At 41.7% G+C, this 25,851-nt stretch overlaps 1 protein-coding gene across 4 annotated transcripts in view; it reads right to left on the bottom strand.

Moving 5' to 3' along the window:
- LOC131927688 (serine/threonine-protein phosphatase 2A 55 kDa regulatory subunit B alpha isoform) overlaps positions 1-25,851 on the bottom strand; it is a 40,966-nt gene that overhangs the window by 6,020 nt on the left and 9,095 nt on the right. The window contains exons 1-3 of one of the 4 annotated variants that reach the window (XM_059283452.1): positions 9,108-9,197; positions 7,411-7,672; positions 551-619 (exon numbers count right to left, since the gene is read on the bottom strand). In XM_059283452.1, the coding sequence (XP_059139435.1) occupies positions 551-619; positions 7,411-7,573 (232 nt within the window). In that variant the 5' untranslated portion in view covers positions 7,574-7,672; positions 9,108-9,197. Of the gene's footprint in view, positions 1-550; positions 620-733; positions 927-7,410; positions 7,673-9,107; positions 9,198-25,851 lie in introns of those variants that run through there. The other 3 variants (XM_059283468.1, XM_059283461.1, XM_059283476.1) reach the window with 3 other exon arrangements.

The following is a 25,851-nucleotide window of genomic DNA, read 5'->3' as shown; positions in this document are numbered from 1 at the left end:
AAGATGATCTACAATCTAAATCAAGAGAGTCTAGATCTACAGGCCACAGGGAAAACAACATTTGTCAGTGACCGATTTTCAATTCGTCATGTGGACACGATTTTAATTTATTTTGACAGGTAACGGTCACTAGATTCGCAGCGGTTTAAGAAAATGTGAATCCAGACAACAGATATTCTTCTAAATAGAAAAATGAATAGAATCTAGATTCTAGAAATCTAGATCTAGATATCTAGAATCTAGGCCCTAGATTCTAGATTTGGTTTTACACATCCATCTCTTTTTATAAACTTAAACTTAGATTCAACCTTTCTCAGATCTAGATTCTAGCTAGATCTAGATCTAGATTCTCTATATCTAGAATCAACTTGAGACTAGGTCACTTAATCTAGATCTCTGGATCTAGAATAGATCTTGAACAGATTAAAGTTTAAAGTCATTCGCTCGTGTGTCTCTCACTCTGGAATCTGGAAGAAGCTGGACTACTGAACTGATTTCAAATAACGATTAAATTCACCTACTTAATTAAAAGTTGGAATGTTTATTTTACCTTCAGCAACTTCTTCTTCGATTGAACCTTTAACTTGAGAAAAGCACCATGTTATCTCACCGCCATTACCTGCAAAAAATGCAAAGATAAGATAAGACTAAGAATTAAACGTTAAATTAACGAAGTTCACAACAATGTCAATACCGATAGAGACCTAAAATTTTATTCATCTACTTAACTCACCTGCCATGTTTAAATGCAGAAGTAAAACATGTGTCAGAAAAATAAATTAGGAACAAATATTCAATAAGTTGGGATTCTAGGGCATATATTATTGCAGATGTTAAAAGATTCAACTATGGATTCATTTTACTTCAACAATACTATTTCAACATGGCGAACTTCTCGGTAAAAATGGGTGACGTCACGGCGAGAGGCATTGTGGGTTATGGTTTTCCGCTATACATTCGACAGATAAATCGATTTTATGAATATTATAAGTGTTTGGTTATTTATTTTATATCTACCAAATTAAATAGCATATACAAATTTATAAAAGTACATATTTGTAAAAATAATTGTTGGTTTAAAACATAGAAAGCGTGAATTATAAACTTAACTTAGCCTCTTATGTCTTATAAACCACTAGGCTAGCCAAGAGTAAAGAAAACGTAGACTGCTACAAAAACGTATGACAGCAAAACTATTACTACTATACAATTTATCATGTGTTAGCCTAATTGCTGAGCAAACATATGGCTTCATACAATTGTATTTAAAATATATTAATTCCTTATTTTACAATTAAAAAAATGTGTTACCTATATGTTTAAGGACAAATCAGGTTAAATCAGCACGTCTAGACCCCTACCTAAATACCTGTCTAGGGACCCTACCAAAGCACACGTCTAGGGTGCCCTACCACAGCATATGTCTAGGGGGCCCTACCACAGCACATGTCTAGGGGGCCCTACCACAGCATGTCTAGGGGCCCTACCACAACATATATCTAGGGACCCTACCAAAGCACACGTCTAGGGTGCCCTACCACAGCATATGTCTAGGGGGCCCTACCATAGTATGTCTAGGGGGCCCTACCACAGCATGTCTAGGGGGCCCTACCACATCATGTCTAGGGGGTCTACCACAGCATATATCTAGGGGGTCTACCACAGCACATGTCAAGGGGGCCCTACCATAGTATGTCTAGGGGGCCCTACCATAGTATGTCTAGGGGGCCCTACCATAGTATGTCTAGGGGGCCCTACCATAGTATGTCTAGGGGGCCCTACCACAGCATATGTCTAGGGGCCCTACCACAACATATATCTAGGGGGTCTACCACAGCACATGTCAAGGGGGCCCTACCATAGTATGTCTAGGGGGCCCTACCATAGTATGTCTAGGGGGCCCTACCACAGCATATGTCTAGGGTGCCCTACCACAGCATATGTCTAGGGGGCCCTACCACAGCATGTCTAGGGGCCCTACCACAACATATATCTAGGGGGTCTACCACAGCACATGTCAAGGGGGCCCTACCATAGTATATCTAGGGGGCCCTACCATAGTATGTCTAGGGGGCCCTACCACAGCATGTCTAGGGGCCCTACCACAACATATCTAGGGGGTCTACCACAGCACATGTCAAGGGGGCCCTACCATAGTATATCTAGGGGGCCCTACCACAGCATGTCTAGGGGGCCCTACCACAGCACATATCTAGAGGGCCCTACCACAGTACATTTCTAGGGGGCCCTACCAAAGCATATGTCTAGGGACTCAACCAAACCTCATGTCTAGGGGGCCCTACCAAACTACATGTCTAGGGGGCCCTACCAAAGCACCTGTTAGGGTCCCTATCTAGGCACATGTGACATGGACTTTTGTAAGGGCCTAACCAAGCAATGATTGGTTCGAATATTTAGGTCACAAAGTAAACTTTCCCTGGAGATATTTCTAACATAAAAGTAATTTTTGAAATACAATTACTGTGACTGCCAAAAGGATACGGTATTACTACAGTATTACTATAACGGTTATCGACTTAACCATACATAGAATGGGCATATTTGAATGCAACCATAGGCATATCATATATATATATATATATATATATATATATATATATATATATATATATATATATATATATATATATATATATAATATATATATATATATATATATATATATATATATATATATATAAGATGCAATTTTTTTTTTTTTTGAAAGATAAGCAAAAACAAGTACGCATTACCAAGGTAGTGTAGGAAGAGACTCAGATGGGGTGGGGGGAGGGGTGGGGGTGGATGGAGGGGGGGGGTAAGTCTGCAATGACATTAAACCGAGTGGTTATAATTTACTGTTTCTGCTGACGTCACACGCAGCAAAACCCGTTGATTACCGAGTCTAGAGTGGATGCCTGCATGCGAGCCAGCCTCACAAAACCGCCTCGAGGTTCTTACATCGATCTCGTGCTATTTTTAGACATCGCCTGCAGAGGTCGCGACGATGGTTATTTTTAGATGTAGAATTTCGACATTTTTTAAACCGCATTGTAATTAGTCGATATGTTTCAAAGAAAAATAAAACTGAACTAACAAAATTGAATTACGTAATATTTGAATTCTTAAACATACCTGCGGGGTATTTATTTTATAGCGATGAGTTATGCAATATTCAATCAATACAAGGGACTGGGTAGATTTATATTCTCAGAGGTCAGTGCGTTGGTTATACAACAGAAGAACCCTAAGGTGTTGTGTAGTGTGTATAAGAATGGGATGAAGATGGTACAGTTGGTTGTCACGCCTAAATAACACCACACACACAACCCAACAGTAAATTAATCCTAGCCCTAACCATTTGAGTAAGGTTTTCAGTCGAACCCAAAACTAAGTATCGATTTTCTTGAAGGTTCATAGCGGAAGACGCATAAAAGCCGAATGGTACAACGTAAGGGAGAGAATAAGAGAATAAGACAGGAATAAAAGAAACGGTTGAAACGATGTAGCGTTAGAGGAATGTTGCTTTTGTTGTTTCTGTGTGCTTTAAATAATGTCATTTGAAGGTTTCTGTGTGCTTTAAACACATGTCATTTGGAGGTTTCTGTGTGCTTTAAACACATGTCATTTGGAGGTTTCTGTGTGCTTTAAACACATGACATTTGAAGGTTTCTGTGCGCTTTAAACACATGTCATTTGGAGGTTTCTGTGTGCTTTAAACACATGTCATTTGGAGGTTTCTGTGTGCTTGTTTCTGTCACATGTCTTTTGAAGGTTTGTGTGCTTTCTGTTATTTCAAGTTTTTGTGTTTCCTTTCGATACAACATCCGCTGATAAAAATGTTTAAAAATATCGGTGTGGTGTGAACTAAGATTCTCATTGACAGAAAATAAAACATTGAAGTGGCAGTGCTACACAAGTAACAGACAGATCCCTATCTAGCCTGCTTCAAGCCTACGTTAGGTCGGTCGTTTAACATAGGAGCACTTAGTTCAGGGGATCAGGGGTCCCGTAGTTCAGAGGACTAGGGGTCCCGTATCTCAGGGGACTAGGAGTCCCCTATCTCAGGGGACTAGGGGTCCCCTATCTCAGGGGACTAGGGGCCTCGTAGTTCAGGGGGCTAGGGGAACCCGTAGTTCAGGGGGCTAGGGGTCTCGTAGTTCAGGGGACTAGGGGTCTCGTAGTTCAGGGGAGAAAGGTCTCGTAGTTCAGGGGACTAGGGGTCTCGTAGTTTAGGGGACTAGGGGTCCCGTATCTCAGGGGACTAGGGGTCTCGTAGTTCAGGGGACTAGGGGTCTCGTAGTTCAGGGGAGAAAGGTCTCGTAGTTCAGGGGTCTAGGGATCTCGTAGTTCAGGGGTCTAGGGATCTCGTAGTTCAGGGGATCAGGGATCCAGTATCTCAGGGGTCTAGGGATCTCTTAGTTCAGGGGTCTAGGGATCTCGTAGCTCAGGGGATCAGGGATCCAGTATCTCAGGGGACTAGGGGTCCCGTATCTCAGGGGACTAGGGGTCTCGTATCTCAGGGGACTAGGGATCCCGTAGTTCAGGGGTCTAGGGATCCAGTAGTTCAGGGGTCTAGGGATCCCGTATCTCAGGGAACTAGGGGTCTCGTATCTCAGGGGTCGAGGGGTCTCGTATCTCAGGGGTCGAGGGGTCTCGTATCTCAGGGGTCGAGGGGTCTCGTATCTCAGGGGTCGAGGGGTCTCGTATCTCAGGGGTCGAGGGGTTTCGTATCTCAGGGGTCGAGGGGTCTCGTATCTCAGGGGTCGAGGGATCTCGTAGAACAGGGCTCTAGGGATCACGTATCTCAGGGGGCCAGGGATCCCATTGATCAGGGGACGAGTAAACATTAGAGCCTAATTTACGGTCAGTTTACTTGCTCACAACATATACACTAAAGTACAGTTTATATAATGGCGTTAACATGTGTACTGTATAGTTTACAGTAGTTTACACAATGAAAGCATTGAATGAACAAAAATACCAAATAATTTAGAACTATTCAATTTACATTTGCTAAATGTGATCTAAATATTTACAATATACATCCTTACATTAGTTTAAATTATAAAGGGTTATAATTAATCTTGTCTAGGATTAGTGACTGGGGTTTGTGCACACACACAGGCACATACACACGCACACTTACAGGCACACTTACAGGCACACACACAGACACGTACACTCACAAAAGTTCAAGCGGTTACATATTTCATAGAAAACAATATTCCGAAGATTTTCAGAAACCTTAATATGCATATTAATAAGCTAGGCTACAACTAACAACCCCAAACAACGCTCGCTGTGTCATACGTCTAAGTGGGTCAAGGCCGTCACAGCACACTTGACACGCTCATGTGTTCAACCCACAAATGCCGGGCCAGATGTTGGGTTGTCCCACACTTGGTGGCGTGCCGTGAACTACACTTCTGGCCCAGAAGGCCACACGACAGATAAAACACTCAATCAATTTTATCCAATTTACAATGACTACAACTACAATACAGTTTAAGCTAAACAATGTACTTTAAAAAGTTTAATAATGTATTGAATGCCATAGTTTAAAGTTTATTAATATTAGTCCTACATACTAGCTCGGCTGTGAAACTACAATAAAGCAAGCAGTTAATCCAGGGGAGGCTACTGTTCAGAAATTGTACCGTTTAAATATTCATTGGTTATTTCCCTTGGTTTACTGAAATGTTTACAACCCAGTCTGTGTTTTTATAAATGTTCTACCTTAAGTTGGTAATTTATTAGCTGTAGATTTGAATTAATTAGTTTAAATGCATTAAAAATTATAATCCAGATTATATGTAGGCGCACAGCTCAGAACTACTCAAATATCGTACAAGTTAAGGTGTTTCGTACATTTTTCTCTAGAGAATTGCTTGAAAAAAAACAAAAAAACTGGTGTTAAGTTAACATCAACATAGATATATCTGATTTTTTATTTAAAAATCGACGCAGCTGCTGGAACTAATTTGTTAATTACAATTAAAAAAGAAACTATTAAAATTATATTTGAAAAAAAAAAACCCATATCTGACGGTCACATTGTTTTGGTCAGTGGGTAGGTTTAGCCCGAGTACAAATAATTACATAATCACCAATTAGTAATCAGCAAGAACGGAAGAGAAACAAGTTAACATGTTCCAGGAGAACCTAATGTAGTAATGGGGTGTTGCCAATGTGGGTTGTTGTAAGGTTGGGGGGGGGGGGGGAGGTGTCACGAGAATGGGTGGGGAGGGTTAGCCATTTGGGGTGGGGGTCTACCAATTGGGATCCGGATGCCAATAGAGAGGACGAATTCAATTGAACAATGAGGGGGGGGGGGGGGCAGGATGAATACAGTAAGTTGATGGTAAGATGTGTTTTTTGAAGCGACAATCTCCCCTCCCCAACATAGAATCTTCGAATAGGTAGCAGTGTTGTAGAACGAGACCTATAAGTTTAGGACAAAGCTCGTGGAAAAAATAATTAGGCCAAGTATTTTACAATAAACATCCCAACACCCCTATCCAGTGGAAGAGTCCATTATCAGGCGGTGAAATGGAAGACACTCCAAATAGAACCATTGTTTGTATGTGGGGGGTTGCAGTCAAAAGAGTTGAGCCTCAAAGTGAAACGAGGCCAAACGAACAGGTTGACAGGAAGCGTAACTCTAGCACACTTGACGTGCACTTAGTTGTCAGGCGACATCGCTACATACACGTCTTTTGATCCCAGCATGCACGAGTACTCACATCAGATCCCTCACGTCTACACTAAAACTTTAATTCGTTGAGCTTAGGACTCGTTGAAACATGAGCATGTTTCATACCATTGTGCCACAATAATGAAGATATTTTTCAAACGGCGTGTTAGTCAAACCTAACCACATCCTTTTCTAAGTAATACCATAACCCTAATCCAAGTCCTACCATAACCCTAATCCAAATCCAAATCCTACCATAACCCTAATCCTATTTTCTTATCCTAACACTGAACCTAATTTAAAGAGCTACTAAAAAAAATTAACACATCTACTTTTTGAAAAGTCTATTTCGAGAAACGTACTAGGAATATTCCAAAAAAATATGTTGCTTTGAAATGTATACCAATAAAAAAAATAGAAACCTATTTAAACTAAAATTTAAAAAAATGCATTCAACTTAGCATGCTTCTAGTTGATACTATCTAGATATGTAGTTTTCATACAAATGTCTGATAGCACTAATGGACTCTCCCAAAAAGTGGTGTTAGGTCTCAAGTAGATTCATATTAACTAACAATTACAAATGCCAACACGAATCCTATCTATAACAATCACAAGCTAAGCTTACTGACAACCCAACGCCCCTATAATTGGAAGCGTCCATTGTCAGACACTAGTATGAAGATATCTAGAGAAAAAAACAACTGCTGTACCTTTTGACTTGGAATGATGAGTAGCATTGTGCAACATGTTGCTCAACCGAATCTTCAGCTTTGGAGATGACGCCGACCCCAGTCCTTTCGCGATCTCCGAGGGGGAAGTCGGTGACGGTGGCGAAGTCGGTATCGGCGGGGGTATAACACTGGTCTTCGGCATCTTGGTGGGTATCTGTGGTTCGAATCCCAGTTAATCCATACGAACACTAGAGTTGTTTTTTCCCCAGCCAGCTAGAGTACGAGCCGAGCACTGGTCCTACTGATTGTAACACGGTCAAAGAATTAAACAAAGTTAAGCCAGAACAATGTTCAAGTTAACTGGTTTAACGGGTCAAGTAACCGCGACTTGCTGACTTCAACACACTACACACTACACACGCGCTACAAGCTAAGATTCGTTATCACACAGTAAAAAAAAATCTGCGTTACAAGTTACGTGTCTGGAAAAAATTAGGACTTTAAAAAAAAATGTAAACCGCTTCAACAGAACGGGGTTACTGGAGAAATTGAAACCCGACACGGTGTTTTAATAAAATACGCAAGGGGACCAAGGTGTATGGCGTGTTGTAAGATAGGGTGGGGATGGTGGGGGGGGGGGGGGGTAGTCTTGAAAATAACCAGATTGAGGTAAAAGAATTAAAATGGACTTGACCTTTGTTCAAAGTTCACGCCGTGGCCTGTTAAAAATGACATTTATTTCCACCATTACGTGGCGGCCTGCTCAGTTAAACATTGACGTTACGTTTTCTGTGGGGGCGGGCACCACGTTTACAATATACTGGGGGGGGGGGGGGGGGATACAGGCCACGGCTCTGGAAGCTGGGATACTTAAATGCAGCCGCTGAACATGGATATACAATAAATGTATCTGGTAGTACCAACTACGCACCTCTACAGCTTAAGATTGGGAAACTCTACAATTGTAAGATCATGACATCCTACCCAAGATCCAAGCAGCTCTTGGATACCCTACAGCTTCAAGAGCCGGGCAGCTTACAGTTCTAAGATCAGGACACCCGACAGCTTCAAGAGCTAGGCATCCTACAGCTCCAAGAGCCGGGCACCCTACAGCTCCAAGAGCCGGGCACCCTACAGCTCCAAGAGCCGGGCACCCTACAGCTCCAAGAGCCGGGCACCCTACAGCTGTATGAGCCTGGCACCCTACAGCTGTATGAGCCTGGCACCCTACAGCTCCAAGAGCCGGGCACCCTACAGCTCCAAGAGCCGGGCACAGCACCGACAGCTCCAAGAGCCGGGCACAGCACCTGACAGCTCCAGTAGCCGGAAACCGAACAGCTCTGAGCGGGACATCCTACAGCTTCAAGAGCTGGGCTTCTTCTGCTCCAAGAGCCGGAGACCTTACAGCTCCAGAAAAAAAAACTACATCGCTGTAGACACCGTCACAACAGTCGAGGTCAAATCCAGGACACATGCACTGAATGACCTACCACAGATTACACGACCAGTTACTGCACTGATGGACAAACTACAACCACATTCTCCATTCACAAAACACCCCCACACTAGCAAGCTGATTTCACAACACCTTGTTCTCGAGATTTCAGAATCCCCAGCAAGATGAAATAAACTTCGGACTTAATTAAACTTAATTAAACATGCAGCACATTAATGTCCAGATGCAGTAGAACGAACGCTAGAAAAGATTAAGTCCACACACGTCAAAACAAACTGACCAAATGGGAGTTTTCTCCATTACAGAACCCGATCCGTATCACTCTGTCACAAGGTGACCTTACATTGGGATACAGGAGAATGGGACCTAAGACCTAAGACGAGGGGGGAAGAGAGCAATGTTCACCGCGGTAACCAATCTACCAATTCTATAAAATGGCGGCTTCACGCTCTGGTTAACATAGCTGCGTACTGGTTAGGGGTGGGAAATTCTTGATTTCCTGGGGTGGGGGGAAATAATTCGTGTTGGTTTTAATATAGGAAATGTGTACACTACATTGTACACCAATGTAGTACACTATGCGCTGCACTAATGCAGTGACTTATATTTTTGTGTACTAAAGGATAAACGTACACACTGCGATACATTGCGTACACTTAGATCTACTTAACTACACGTTTATGCAGAATGGATAAAAAATATTTAAATGGGTTATGGCGTCCATTAAACTAGGGGAATGAACTCTGTGTGCAAATTTGTGTTACAGAGGAACGGCAATCTAGAGTTAATCTCCGCTGCAGGTGATACGTTAAAGCTTAATATGTAAAACGTTATAAAAATATTTTTACGAATTAAATTAGCACTACATTGTATTTTCAAGATCAAATTTTAAAGTTCAGTGTTTCTTCAAGACTTTTTTCTCCGGGGGTTCACTTGATATTTTCGGGTAGGCGGACTAAATTTTCCTGAGGGGGGGGGGGGGGGGACACTGGGAATGGTAAAAGTATATATTTTCTTTATAAATTTCCATTTTGTTCGGGGGGGGGGGATATCGGTAGACTTTCTCCGCACTGTATATGTGGTTAGATGTGTTCGTTAATTAAGTCTTAACCCTGTCAATTAAGCATAGTTGTAAATCCTTACACACTCATTAACTTTTGAAAGACAACCTTCACCTTTACGGGTAGTTAACTAGAGCCAGAATCAAAGTAGAATCCGTTGGGTGGGGGGGGGGGGGAAGAGGGGGATTCACACCTGTTTTTAACTGTACAATTCGACACCCCAGAATTACAAGAATTCGAATGAAAATCACCTAAACCCACCCCCAACCTCCTCTACCCCCTTTACACATGTAAAGTTGACTCCGACATCAATGTCCCATGGGTGCAGCAAAGTCGTCCCATGGAGGGGCCATGTACAGCAAGTCCCTGGGTTGTCGTCTTGAGTGTGCTTAGACCGTCCTACTGTGTGTGTGTGGGGGGGGGGGGTGTAGCCACCACACACTCGGGAATTTATCTCGGGAATTTGTAATTAGAAGACACAATTGAATAGGGGCGACTATGTCATTACTGGCAAGCTAAGCATCAAAGGCGTGTGGGGTTACACGCTGGGTGCTGTCTAGAGGGTATGAGGTGGGGGGGGGGGGGGAGGGGCAGATTTGGGGAGGGTGTGTGTAAAGGAGGGTTTATTTAATGTTTTAGTAGGAGCTCGCAATCTCACTATATTACAAAATAGAAATGATTGTCCATATCCACAGTACTACTACAAACCTAGAAGGAATTGTCCATACCCATTAAAAACGTGTGTCGATGCTTAAGACATTTCAAAATATAATACAATACAATATTCTGGAAAATCAAAACATCCGTTTGGCTACATCCCTTTCAGAAACAATGCAACTAACAACGGCAAATATAAATTATCAGGCACTAAAACTGGCAGATACAGTAAAGACATGAGCCAACAACTGCATACATAAACTCTACCACAACCACCAACACAGCAGATATAAATACATGCACATAATACAAGCACTAACACTGGATATGCACATAACACCTGCAGCTGTAAACACACTGACTAAACCGCGGACGATACAAGAGACAATCAGGTCATGTGACTAGTTATGCTACAGTAACAGGTCACTATTCAAACAAATCAGGTGCATGTAATTAACCTTGTGACCTCATAGCAACACGGGGCGTGGTTAGTGACCCTAGAGCTAAACAGTGGCCATTGTGATAACAACCAGTAGCACAGACCCAGTACTTTATCTACCACATGTCCACAACACCATCTACTACATGTCCACAACATCATCTACCACAGGTCCACAACATCATCTACCACAGGCCCACATCACCATCTACCACAGGCGTGCAACATCATCTACGACAGGTCCACAACATCATCTACCACAAGTCCACAACACCATCTACCACAGGCGAGCAACATCATCTACCACAGGCGTGCAACATCATCTACCACAGGTCCACAACATCATCTACCACAGGCCCACAACATCATCTACCACAGGTCCACAACATCATCTACCACAGGCCCACAACATCATCTACCACAGGCCCACAACACCATCTACCACAGGCCCACAACACCATCTACCACAGGCCCACAACACCATCTACCACAGGCCCACAACATCATCTACCACAGGCCAACAACATCATCTACCACAGGCCCACAACACCATCTACCACAGGCCCACAACACCATCTACCACAGGCGAGCAACATCATCTACCACAGGCCCACATCATCATCGACCACAGTCTCACAACACCATCTATAACAGGACCACAACACCATCAACATTTTATATAAGCCCACAAAAAACTTCTACTTATAGAAGACTACACCACATGAACCTAAAATATATTCAAAATGTTCTACAACGACATCACCTTTACCATTATATTTTACAGCGGAAGAAAATTTATGTATATTTTCTTATGTAAGTGCATTACAGATTACAGTATACACCCCAATAAACCTCACTAACTAGACATCAACACAACCGTAAATGCCATTGTTATTGACAAGGCCGCAAGGATACAAAAACCGAGGACCTGCATTCTTCATATTGTTTACTTCTACAAGGCTGGGAAAGACAGAGTCACGACTACTCAGCGGTTCTAGTGATGGAACAGCCAGGCCCAGAGGCGTAGCTACCCTTCCCGGCGCCCGGGGGACAAACTTTCAATATGGCGCCCCACTCGGGAGAACATTTTCAATTTGTACCCCCCCCCTCAGACTTTCGATTTGCACCCCCTTCAAACTATTTATAATGCAAAAATGCAGCTATAATGACATTTTAATTTGTTTTTCCAACCCATTTTGGCGCCCCCCAAGGTCGGCGCCCGGGGACATATGTACCCCCCTCGCTACGCCTCTGGCCAGGTCTCTAGTCAGGTTGGGCCACCAGGCGCCAGGTAACTAAAGCTTGAGACTCATGAGATTCGAGCTGCGGTTATAAAAAAATGTTCTGGTTACCATGCCGTCACCACCCCTCCCCTAGTTAATTGTGCCATAAAATTCACAGTTAATGAGGGGGTTGTTTAGCTATCTGTTCAAGAAATAACGCGTGTTTATGGGTGGGGTAAGGGATGGATTAGGGAGTGAAGGGAAGGGGTGGGGTGGATTAGGAGGTGAAAGAGGGGGTTGTTTTTGCTGAAATCGGTCAAGCTTGACGATCAGGATACGTGATACACGACATGGATGAGTGAGTCGAACACGCCATTACACGTTCACAGGGCAGGCTACACACCACCTACACATTTATTGCCGCGAAGAGCTATATCCACATAAACACAAGCCTAAACTTCCACATCCACATTAACACAAGCCTAAACTTCCACATCCACATTAACAGAAGCTTCAATATCAACATCCACATAAACACAAGTCTAAACATCAACATCCACATTAACAGAATCCTAAATATCAACATCCATATAAATATAACCCTAACACATAAACAAAAACCGAACACAACACAAGCCTAAATCAACATAACCGTAAGCCTAACACATTAACATAAACACAAGACTAATACATCAACATAAACACAAATCTAATAAATCAACATAAACACAAATCTAATACATCAACATAAACACAAACCTAACACATTAACATAAGCACAAACCTAACATATCAACATAAACACGCCGAACATATCAACATAAACACAAGACTAACACATCAATATAAACTCAAGCCTAACATATCAACATAAACACAAACCTAATACATCAATACAAACATACGCCTAATACAGCCACATCAACAGAAACAAAAGTCTAACACATTAGCCTAACATAAACACTCGCCGAACACATCAACATAAACACAAGCCTAATACTGATATATTAACATAAACACATGCATCCTATCAACACACCCAATTACTGACGTGTGAAACGTATCAGTTAATAAATGTGTGACAAAAATTTGCACGCGGCTGACGTAAAAAGCATCGCATAATCCGGATTCGCGAAAAGTGTAAATAAATATCTGCCCTTCACATTAAAAAACCCGGTCCTTGTGACGTCATTAGCGACTGTTTAGACAGGTCCATTTTATCTTTTCCTTAAGACCAAAATCTTTTTTCTAACTGGTTTTCACCTACACTTACCCAGATCTCCTTTACCTCACCAAATCAACGTTACCTCACTAAATCGAAAGTTACCTCACCAAATCAAAGTTACCTCACCACAACAACTTTACCTCACCAATTCAACGTTACCTCACCAAATCAACTTTACCTCACCAAATCAACGTTACCTCACCAAATCAACTTTACCTCACCAAATCAACTTTACCTCACCACATCAAATTTACCTCACCAAATGAACTTTACCTCACCAAATCAACTTTTCCTAACCAAATGAACTTTACCACACCAAATCAACTTTACCTCACTAAATCACCACAACCCACCAAATCGAATTTAAATAATTTCTCAGTACCCTCCCTTTTCCTCCGTACCACACTGGCTTTAGTTTAAGAAACGCACATGAAGAAAAAAAAATCAAGAACGTTAACTCTGTTTACCAACTCAGGTTACACATTTCCAAACGAAAATAAGAGTTCCCTCCCCTGAGGGTATAATCAGAACTTTCCAACACGAAAATAAAAAAAATAAAAAAAAATTAAAGTTAAAAAAAAATTAAAATAATACACAAACAATGCACCAGGCGAAAACGTTTAAAAATAGCTCAGAATAACAGAATTCATTATTCGCAGCACTTTAAAAACTGAAGAACACAAAAACTCCATTTTTTTTTAAATCACAGAAATTAAAAACGTCATTTATTTAGTCCGAATCCAATGAAATTCCAGGGCCTGTCCTCACCACACAAAAACCGTACGATAGATCAGCGACTGATCCGGCACGCCACCGTGTTAAGGCACACACCTGCCACATCACGTGGTTAGAGCCGCTTATCTGGTCCGGCTCCTAATGACCAGACAGAATTTTGGGACGGTCTTTCGGTGACGTCATACTAATCTTTTGATAACACGGAACTAAAGGGGCGAGGGAGGGGAGGTGGGATGTGAAATTTTACAGTGGAGGGGAGGGATGTGGATTGTTATTAGGGAAGTGTGTGTTTGGGGGGGGGGGGTTGTTGATAGTTATAGGGGAGAGTAGGTTGATATGTAATAGGTTGTAGGGGAGGTGTAAAAGGCTGTAGGGGAGGTGGGGTGTAAAATGTTAATAGGAAAGGGTTCTTTGATATATATATATATATAGGCCTATATATATATATATATATATATATATATATATATATATATATATATATATATATATATATATATATATATATAAAATTCAAAGATAAAAAAACAACAACACGCAAACGCAAGACTATATTGGTTATAGTTTCTCTTCCCTCAAGTAATTCACGAGGACCCCAGCCTCCACCACAGTGCGCATGTCAGCCCTGTAGAAGCGCGCGCAGCTGAAATTGAAATAATAAGACAATTGGATCAGAGGAGACAGCGGCCTGTACACGTCATGACCCAGAGGCCAATCAAAGTCAGAGAAGCCCCCGGGGACACGGACGGAGTGACAAATGCGGCGCTCGAGTCCCCCCCCCCCTCTACCTCTCTTCGTTTCCTCCTCCCCTCCTGTAGAGCAGCGGAAAGGTTGTTTCTAAATATAGACTGTCGTGGAGCTACTGGTCACGTGGTGTCTACGTCACTCGATGATGAAACGAGTTCTCGGGTTTTTTGGGCGACGAGATTTGGAGGATGCTACGAGAAGCAACAGGTGCTAGAGATTTGAGATTCTGGTATCGATTGGTGGCAGCCAGGGTCAGGTTTAGACTCTGGCATTAACTAGGGTCAGGGTTTAGACCCGTGCATTGACTAGGGTCAGGGTTTAGACCCGTGCATTGACTAGGGTCAGGGTTTAGGCCCCTGCATTGAATAGGGTCAGGGTTTAGACCCGTGCATTAACTAGGGTCAGGGTTTAGACCCGTGCATTAACTAGGGTCAGGGTTTAGACCCGTGCATTAACTAGGGTCAGGGTTTAGACCCGAGCATTGGCTAGGGTCAGGGTTTAGACCCTGGCACTGACTATGGTAAGGGTTTAGACCCGTGCATTGACTGGGGTTAGGGGGGTAGATTCATGATTCGTCTCTCGACACTTATCACCATTGATTCTTGAACTCACATCAAGGCTATGTCTCACCACTTGTCACCACACGGCTATGTCTCACCACTTGTGATCACACGGCAATGTCTCACCACTTGTGACCACACGGCTATGTCTCACCACTTGTCACCACACGGCAATGTCTCACCACTTGTCACCACACGGCTATGTCTCACCACTTGTCACCACACGGCAATGTCTCACCACTTGCCACTAATACATGAACTCAGCACACTACTATGTCTCACCACTTTTTACCATAAACTCTTGAACTCACCACACTGCTGTCTCACCACTTGTCACCACACGACTATGTCTCACCACTTTTCACCACACGGCTAAGTCTCACCACTTGTCACCACACGACTATGTCTCACCACTTGTGACCACTAATACATGAACCCAGCACACGGCTATGTCTCACCACTTGTCACCACACGGCTATGTCTCACCACTTGTCACCACACGACTATGTCTCACCACTTGTGACCACTAATACATGAACTCAGCACACGACTGTGTCTCACCACTTTTTACCATAAACTCTTGAACTCACTACACTGCTACCTCACCACTTGTCACCACTCAGCTATGTCTCACCTCTTGTGACCACTAATACATGAACTCAGCACACGACCAAGTCCCACGCACCAGAAAGATAACCTAGAACTGCCCGAACCAACAGGAGCCACGAGTCCTGGAGCACCTCTTGCTGAGGTCATCATCACATTCTAAGTGCTGTTGACACTGGGAGAAAAGATAATCTTAGGCCAGGGACACACGGGGCATTAGACACAGCAGGGTTGATGCAGGCATAGGACACACACTTTTATAGCATAGGACACACTTTTATAGGATAGGACACACTTGTATAACAGAACACTTTCCTAACATAGACACACTGTTATAACACAGGACACACTTTATAGGATAGGACACACTTTTATCACATAGGACACACTTTTATAACATTCCAACTAATAAAACGCAAACACGGGGTCGTATCTTTTATCTTTTTTTTAAAAAATCTCATAATGTTTTTACTACATGTGGAGTTTTCTAATTTTCATTTACCTCATTTTTTTTGTGGGTACACGGGTCATGAATTACCAATTTTAATTTTAAAAGTTCTCTCTTTAAAAGTGAAACATGCAAAAACTCTTTGACGTCTGCTAATCAAGCGATGTCCAGAAGGAAACAATACATTTTACCAAAGAAGCAAAAAGAGAAAAAAAAATCAACAAAGAAAAAGGAAAAAAGAAAATGTCAGTTAATTCTGGTAAGGTTCTGGCTCTATGAAATAACCTGGGTAATGAGTTTCTGGAACCAAAGATGGAAAGACAATACCTGATGCGGAAGGACAGATGAAGAGATGGGTAGAACATTTTGAAGAACTACTGAATAGACCAACACCAGAGTGCACGCAAGACATACCACCAGCTGAAAGTGACCTCCCTATAGACTGCAACCCACCTTCAAAAGAAGAGATACATAGAGCTATAAAGCAGCTGAAAAATTGGAAGGCTCCAGGAATAGATGGTATACCGGCAGAAGCACTGACAGCAGATATAGAAACTAGCACCACACTACTATACACACTCTTCAAGAAAATCTGGGAAGATGAACAAATACCAGAGGAGTGGAAGGAGGGACTACTCATAAAGCTTCCAAAGAAAGGCGATCTTAGTGCATGCTCTAACTATAGAGGGATAACACTTTTGTCCATCCCAGGCAAAGTCTTCAACAGAATATTATTAAACAGAATGAAGGAAGCCATAGATCCCCAGCTTCGAGATCAACAGGCGGGCTTTAGGAAGGAAAGGTCATGCATAGACCAAATTGCTACCCTGCGCATCATCATTGAACAGACCCAAGAGTGGAACTCATCTCTCTATATTAATTTCATAGACTATGAGAAGGCCTTTGATAGCCTGGATAGGCAGTCAATGTGGAAATTGTTGAGACACTACGGGGTGCCACAGAAAATAGTCAACATTATTATGTCTTCATATGAAGGTCTCAAATGTAGAGTAGTGCATGGCCAACAGACTACAGAGGCCTTCCCAGTACGGACCGGAGTAAGGCAGGGTTGCCTACTTTCACCATTCCTGTTCCTACTGGCCATAGACTGGGTTATGAAGATGTCAACAGAGAAAACGCGAAACGGTATACAGTGGACATTGTGGAGCCAGCTGGATGACCTGGACTTTGCTGACGACCTGGCCCTTCTTTCTCACACACAACAGCAAATGCAGGATAAAACCAACAGGGTTGCAAATTTTTCTACAAGCCTGGGTCTGAACATCCACAGAGGGAAAAGTAAAGTTCTCAAAGTCAATGCATCAAACAACAACCCTATAACACTGGCAGAAGAAGCCCTAGAAGAAGTGGATAGATTCACCTACCTTGGAAGTATTGTTGATAAGCAGGGTGGGACAGAAGCAGACATAAAAATAAGGACGGGTAAGGCAAGAGCAGTCTTCAACCAACTAAAAAATGTTTGGGGTTCGGGAGATTTAACCCTTAGAATAAAAATCCGGATCTTCAACACACTCGTAAAACCTGTTTTACTCTATGGAGCTGAGACATGGAGAATAACTGCTATAAATAAGAAGAAAATACAATCATTTATAAACGCATGTCTCAGAAAGATCCTGCGAATTCGCTGGCCTAAAACCATCAGAAATGATGTTCTATGGCAACGGACAAATCAACTGCCAGTGGAAGTAGAGATCCTCCAGAGAAAATGGAAATGGATTGGCCACACACTCAGGAAGCCTGTATCCAGCATAACAAGACAGGCCCTCACCTGGAATCCACAAGGCAGGAGGAAGAGAGGCAGACCAAGAAAGACCTGGAGACGTGACCTGGAAGAAGACACCAAGAAGATTGGATACACCTGGGGACAGTTGGAGAGACTAGCCCTGGACAGAGACGTCTGGAAAGCTCTTGTCAGCGGCCTATGTCCCAGTAGGGACGGCAGGCAAACATGACATGACAATGAGTTTCTGGACAGTGGTGTATTCTCGGTCAAGGTCATTGTTTATTTATTTCTATTGTTTTGCGACATCAAGAACGTGTCGAATTACGACATACATTTCTATATTTAGCTTCAGTGTCCTGTATAAATAACTTGGCAGATGAGTAATTGCTTTTAACAAAAACAACTGATCAATACAGTATGAATCGAGTTGACCCAAGACACAGTATATGCCTCGAATTACAAACGCTGCTAAGGTTAAATGTTTCACAGGTTGAACAAGTAGTTTCGTTGTACGAACCTCACAAATAAGCTGTTAAAAAGTGAAGGTCGAATGGTAGAGCATATGCCTGCTAACATGAAAATCCAGAGTTCACATCCGGGTTCAAGTCAGAAGAACGTCACTGAGTAAACCAAGCTCTGATGGGTACCTGACTCACGTTAGGGAAAGTAGATAACGGCTGGGCATAGTGCTGACCACACTAACATTTTTTACGCCAAAGTCACAGAAACAGGTGAACTCTACTTCACTTACCCCATAGACCTTCAGGTTTGAAAGGAAACTTTTCTCTCAGTAATGAAGTTGGCATGTGCTTGAAGCTTATCTATAGAAAAAACTTGAATACACAGCACACAAAGGTTTCTGAGCCTCACGAGAAAGTGGATATTTGTTGTGAGAAATTTTAAAATGTCTCTTTGTTTTCTTTATTGTGCGTCTGATGTTTGAGTTGATGTAGAGTTGTGTGTGTGTGTGTATGTGTGCTCTTTTTTGTGTTTTGCTGTTTCGTTTTGTGGTTGTTGCTGTTGTGTACGAATATTTGGTTTACTCATCCACTTTTTTTTTGTCGTGTTGATTAGAGTTTTGTTTACATTAAATTTTTTTACATTATAATTTGTTTACATTATATTTTGTTTACATTAAATTTTTTTACGTTATAATTTGTTTGCATTATATTTTGTTTGCATTATATTTTGTTTGCATTATATTTTGTTTACATTTACATTATATTTTGTTTGTATTATATTTTGTTTACAATATATTTTGCACTATCCACCTGCTAATCCTCTTAATCTCCCCCCCCCACTCCCCCCCCCCACCTTTCTTTTTCCTGAATCTTTTTTTATTTCGACTTCTCATTTTTCACCCATACAATTTTCATGGTGTTTTTTTTTCCGCATCGGGACACATATAACAAGGAATCACATTCTATTATCTATCCAGTGTACGAACTACTTTTACCTCGGATTACGAACTAGCCTAACATTTGACCAATCAGGATTACAGAAGCTAGGATTTTAAACTTTTAAATGTGTATCCACCGAAATATCAACTGCTCGGAGTTCGAACCGCCCGACTTACGAACAACCTGTACTACTAACACCCCGAGCTAAGAACTGCCTGGGTTTCCAACTCGGTCGTTGACCCCATTTAACGAACACCCAAAACGCTCTGTCACTGATCTCCGTACTTAACTTGTCTAGACGTGTTACATCACATCTATAAGACTTCGTTTTGTTGGTTTAGCAGAAAAAAACAACCGAATGTTGTATCGGATGTCGTAGACAGGAAAATCAGCAAGGAAATAATTGAAGGTGTTAGATTTCCCAGTCCACACATTACCCACTACGTTCTGATTGGTTGGATATAAACAATGGCGGTGTTGTTGTCCAGAGTTACCTAACCTGTATCAGCTTACAGCTTTTTTATGTGTTCTGTAGCAAGGTCGTGGCGAGAACGAGGCTGTTGTATTGAACAGAACCCCCTCCCTCCCCTCCCTTCAACATGTCGTTGGTTTCAAAGAGCAAAAGGGATTTGGTCATTTAGATTGCTGATCGAATGGTCAGGGATTTGGTCATTTAGATTGCTGATCGAATGGTCAGGGATTTGGTCATTTAGATTGATGATCGAATGGTCAGGGATTTGGTCATTTAGATTGATGATCGAATGGTCAGGGATTTGTTCATTTAGATTGATGATCGAATGGTCAGGGATTTGTTCATTTAGATTGATGATCGAATGGTCAGGGATTTGTTCATTTAGATTGATGATCGAATGGTCAGGGATTTGGTCATTTAGATTGATGATCGAATGGTCAGGGATTTGGTCATTTAGATTGATGATCGAATGGTCAGGGATTTGGTCATTTAGATTGACGAATGGTCAGGGATTTGGTCATTTAGATTGACGAATGGTCAGGGATTTGGTCATTTAGATTGACGAATGGTCAGGGATTTGGTCATTTAGATTGACGAATGGTCAGGGATTTGGTCATTTAGATTGACGAATGGTCAGGGATTTGGTCATTTAGATTGACGAATGGTCAGGGATTTGGTCATTTAGATTGACGAATGGTCAGGGATTTGGTCATTTAGATTGACGAATGGTCAGGGATTTGGTCATTTAGATTGACGAATGGTCAGGGATTTGGTCATTTAGATTGACGAATGGTCAGGGATTTGGTCATTTAGATTGACGAATGGTCAGGGATTTGGTCATTTAGATTGACGAATGGTCAGGGATTTGGTCATTTAGATTGACGAATGGTCAGGGATTTGGTCATTTAGATTGACGAATGGTCAGGGATTTGGTCATTTAGATTGACGAATGGTCAGGGATTTGGTCATTTAGATTGACGAATGGTCAGGGATTTGGTCATTTAGATTGACGAATGGTCAGGGATTTGGTCATTTAGATTGACGAATGGTCAGGGATTTGGTCATTTAGATTGACGAATGGTCAGGGATTTGGTCATTTAGATTGACTAATGGTCAGGGATTTGGTCATTTAGATTGACTAATGGTCAGGGATTTGGTCATTTAGATTGACGAATGGTCAGGGATTTGGTCATTTAGATTGACTAATGGTCAGGGATTTGGTCATTTAGATTGACTAATGGTCAGGGATTTGGTCATTTAGATTGACGAATGGTCAGGGATTTGGTCATTTAGATTGACTAATGGTCAGGGATTTGGTCATTTAGATTGACGAATGGTCAGGGATTTGGTCATTTAGATTGACGAATGGTCAGGGATTTGGTCATTTAGATTGACGAATGGTCAGGGATTTGGTCATTTAGATTGACGAATGGTCAGGGATTTGGTCATTTAGATTGACTAATGGTCAGGGATTTGGTCATTTAGATTGACTAATGGTCAGGGATTTGGTCATTTAGATTGACGAATGGTCAGGGATTTGGTCATTTAGATTGACGAATGGTCAGGGATTTGGTCATTTAGATTGACGAATGGTCAGGGATTTGGTCATTTAGATTGACTAATGGTCAGGGATTTGGTCATTTAGATTGACGAATGGTCAGGGATTTGGTCATTTAGATTGACTAATGGTCAGGGATTTGGTCATTTAGATTGACGAATGGTCAGGGATTTGGTCATTTAGATTGACGAATGGTCAGGGATTTGGTCATTTAGATTGACTAATGGTCAGGGATTTGGTCATTTAGATTGACTAATGGTCAGGGATTTGGTCATTTAGATTGACTAATGGTCAGGGATTTGGTCATTTAGATTGACGAATGGTCAGGGATTTGGTCATTTAGATTGACGAATGGTCAGGGATTTGGTCATTTAGATTGACTAATGGTCAGGGATTTGGTCATTTAGATTGACTAATGGTCAGGGATTTGGTCATTTAGATTGACGAATGGTCAGGGATTTGGTCATTTAGATTGACTAATGGTCAGGGATTTGGTCATTTAGATTGACGAATGGTCAGGGATTTGGTCATTTAGATTGACGAATGGTCAGGGATTTGGTCATTTAGATTGACTAATGGTCAGGGATTTGGTCATTTAGATTGACTAATGGTCAGGGATTTGGTCATTTAGATTGACTAATGGTCAGGGATTTGGTCATTTAGATTGACTAATGGTCAGGGATTTGGTCATTTAGATTGACTAATGGTCAGGGATTTGGTCATTTAGATTGACTAATGGTCAGGGATTTGGTCATTTAGATTGACGAATGGTCAGGGATTTGGTCATTTAGATTGACTAATGGTCAGGGATTTGGTCATTTAGATTGACTAATGGTCAGGGATTTGGTCATTTAGATTGACGAATGGTCAGGGATTTGGTCATTTAGATTGACGAATGGTCAGGGATTTGGTCATTTAGATTGACGAATGGTCAGGGATTTGGTCATTTAGATTGACTAATGGTCAGGGATTTGGTCATTTAGATTGACTAATGGTCAGGGATTTGGTCATTTAGATTGACGAATGGTCAGGGATTTGGTCATTTAGATTGACGAATGGTCAGGGATTTGGTCATTTAGATTGACGAATGGTCAGGGATTTGGTCATTTAGATTGACTAATGGTCAGGGATTTGGTCATTTAGATTGACGAATGGTCAGGGATTTGGTCATTTAGATTGACGAATGGTCAGGGATTTGGTCATTTAGATTGACGAATGGTCAGGGATTTGGTCATTTAGATTGACGAATGGTCAGGGATTTGGTCATTTAGATTGACTAATGGTCAGGGATTTGGTCATTTAGATTGACTAATGGTCAGGGATTTGGTCATTTAGATTGACTAATGGTCAGGGATTTGGTCATTTAGATTGACGAATGGTCAGGGATTTGGTCATTTAGATTGACGAATGGTCAGGGATTTGGTCATTTAGATTGACTAATGGTCAGGGATTTGGTCATTTAGATTGACTAATGGTCAGGGATTTGGTCATTTAGATTGACGAATGGTCAGGGATTTGGTCATTTAGATTGACTAATGGTCAGGGATTTGGTCATTTAGATTGACGAATGGTCAGGGATTTGGTCATTTAGATTGACGAATGGTCAGGGATTTGGTCATTTAGATTGACTAATGGTCAGGGATTTGGTCATTTAGATTGACGAATGGTCAGGGATTTGGTCATTTAGATTGACTAATGGTCAGGGATTTGGTCATTTAGATTGACTAATGGTCAGGGATTTGGTCATTTAGATTGACGAATGGTCAGGGATTTGGTCATTTAGATTGACGAATGGTCAGGGATTTGGTCATTTAGATTGACGAATGGTCAGGGATTTGGTCATTTAGATTGACTAATGGTCAGGGATTTGGTCATTTAGATTGACTAATGGTCAGGGATTTGGTCATTTAGATTGACGAATGGTCAGGGATTTGGTCATTTAGATTGACGAATGGTCAGGGATTTGGTCATTTAGATTGACGAATGGTCAGGGATTTGGTCATTTAGATTGACTAATGGTCAGGGATTTGGTCATTTAGATTGACGAATGGTCAGGGATTTGGTCATTTAGATTGACTAATGGTCAGGGATTTGGTCATTTAGATTGACTAATGGTCAGGGATTTGGTCATTTAGATTGACTAATGGTCAGGGATTTGGTCATTTAGATTGACGAATGGTCAGGGATTTGGTCATTTAGATTGACGAATGGTCAGGGATTTGGTCATTTAGATTGACTAATGGTCAGGGATTTGGTCATTTAGATTGACTAATGGTCAGGGATTTGGTCATTTAGATTGACTAATGGTCAGGGATTCGGTCATTTAGATTGACGAATGGTCAGGGATTTGGTCATTTAGATTGACGAATGGTCAGGGATTTGGTCATTTAGATTGACTAATGGTCAGGGATTTGGTCATTTAGATTGACTAATGGTCAGGGATTTGGTCATTTAGATTGACGAATGGTCAGGGATTTGGTCATTTAGATTGACTAATGGTCAGGGATTTGGTCATTTAGATTGACGAATGGTCAGGGATTTGGTCATTTAGATTGACGAATGGTCAGGGATTTGGTCATTTAGATTGACTAATGGTCAGGGATTTGGTCATTTAGATTGACGAATGGTCAGGGATTTGGTCATTTAGATTGACTAATGGTCAGGGATTTGGTCATTTAGATTGACGAATGGTCAGGGATTTGGTCATTTAGATTGACGAATGGTCAGGGATTTGGTCATTTAGATTGACTAATGGTCAGGGATTTGGTCATTTAGATTGACGAATGGTCAGGGATTTGGTCATTTAGATTGACGAATGGTCAGGGATTTGGTCATTTAGATTGACGAATGGTCATCCCGTCAACCCAGATGGGATATGAGCAAAAAGAAAACCTCTAGTCCTCTGTCCTGTGCCATTTTTTCAACCTTACTCCAGGAGTAGCCTATCTTTATAGTTGTAGCTTCTAGTCCCTGTTGCAATTGTGTTTTTCTTGTGGGTTCCACCTCAATGCCTGCTTGGTGATATTGTTTGGCGGTCAGCAGTGTGTGCCCTTTCCAACTTCATCTTGTTTACCCCTGATTTCTTCATCAGCGTAAAGTTGTCCTGTTGTATCTCCAGAATACCTCTGTGTGGCTCACGGTGCTAGATCAAAGGCCTGAACTTTATCAATGGTGGTCTTTGCTGTCTTCCAGGCCCCTGTCCCGTACAGCAGCACTGATTGTATGTTGGAGTTGACCAGGCGCACCTTGGAGGTCAAGAAAAGCTCACTGGAATCCTAGATGTTCCTTAACCGTGTGAAGGATGTGCTTGCTTTAGCTATGTTTACTTTAACATCTACATCTATTCCTCCCTGACGGTACACAATCCTACAAATAGTTAAAGGACCCGTTTCCTCCAAGGGGACACCATTCAGCGTGACTTCTTTACAGCTTGCAACGATAATCTCTTGTATTTTGTATGTGGATGTAAAGTCCAGCCTGTACTGACTTTCTTGTTGCCACGGTCGGGGGTTTGACCATTTAATAAACTCAGCAAATAAGGAAACGTATAGATTAATGACGTTCTTAATTTATTCCAAAAAGCTCTGAATATTTGTCACCACACCATCATTTCGTTGGGGTGTTGTCAGAAGTCTAAAGAGCCGTGTGATTTTCACGAGGAGGCAACGGACTGTAATATTCCCGCGACTTTTTAACGACGCGAACTCACATAAATCCATTGGACCGACGAAAATATCACCGCATACCATAATCTCTAGCAGAAAATTTTAAAGAAGTAATTATCGATTTTTGTACGTTGCCTTCTCGTTCGAGTATGGCATGCGGTTTGATCAAATACGACCAATTTTGGTGCAAGGTTTGATCAAAATTACAGAACATATCGACAAAGCTATCACACGTGGCGCTGTGAATTTGATCAATCAAAAATGAGAGAAATTGATGTTGCTGCAGTTGTTCTAGTTAAGTTTAGATCTAGATCTTTAGGAGGGTTTTCGTAGTTTGATGTATCGTCCCGATTTCAATAGTGGTTGGGCTAGAAGGTTCGTTGATAAACCTGTGGGAAGGTTATTTATAGCTTGTTAAAACTGTAAGCAGAATGATGTAAGCATCAATGATATTTATAGATTATTGAAACTGCAAGCAAAGTGT

This window comes from Physella acuta, unplaced genomic scaffold (assembly GCF_028476545.2).
Source record: "Physella acuta isolate Inbredline_101_S28 unplaced genomic scaffold, ASM2847654v3 ptg000089l, whole genome shotgun sequence".
NCBI lineage: Eukaryota > Metazoa > Mollusca > Gastropoda > Physidae > Physella > Physella acuta.
The sequence above is the reverse complement of the archived record's forward strand: the minus strand, read 5'-3'. Positions and strand labels throughout refer to the sequence as shown.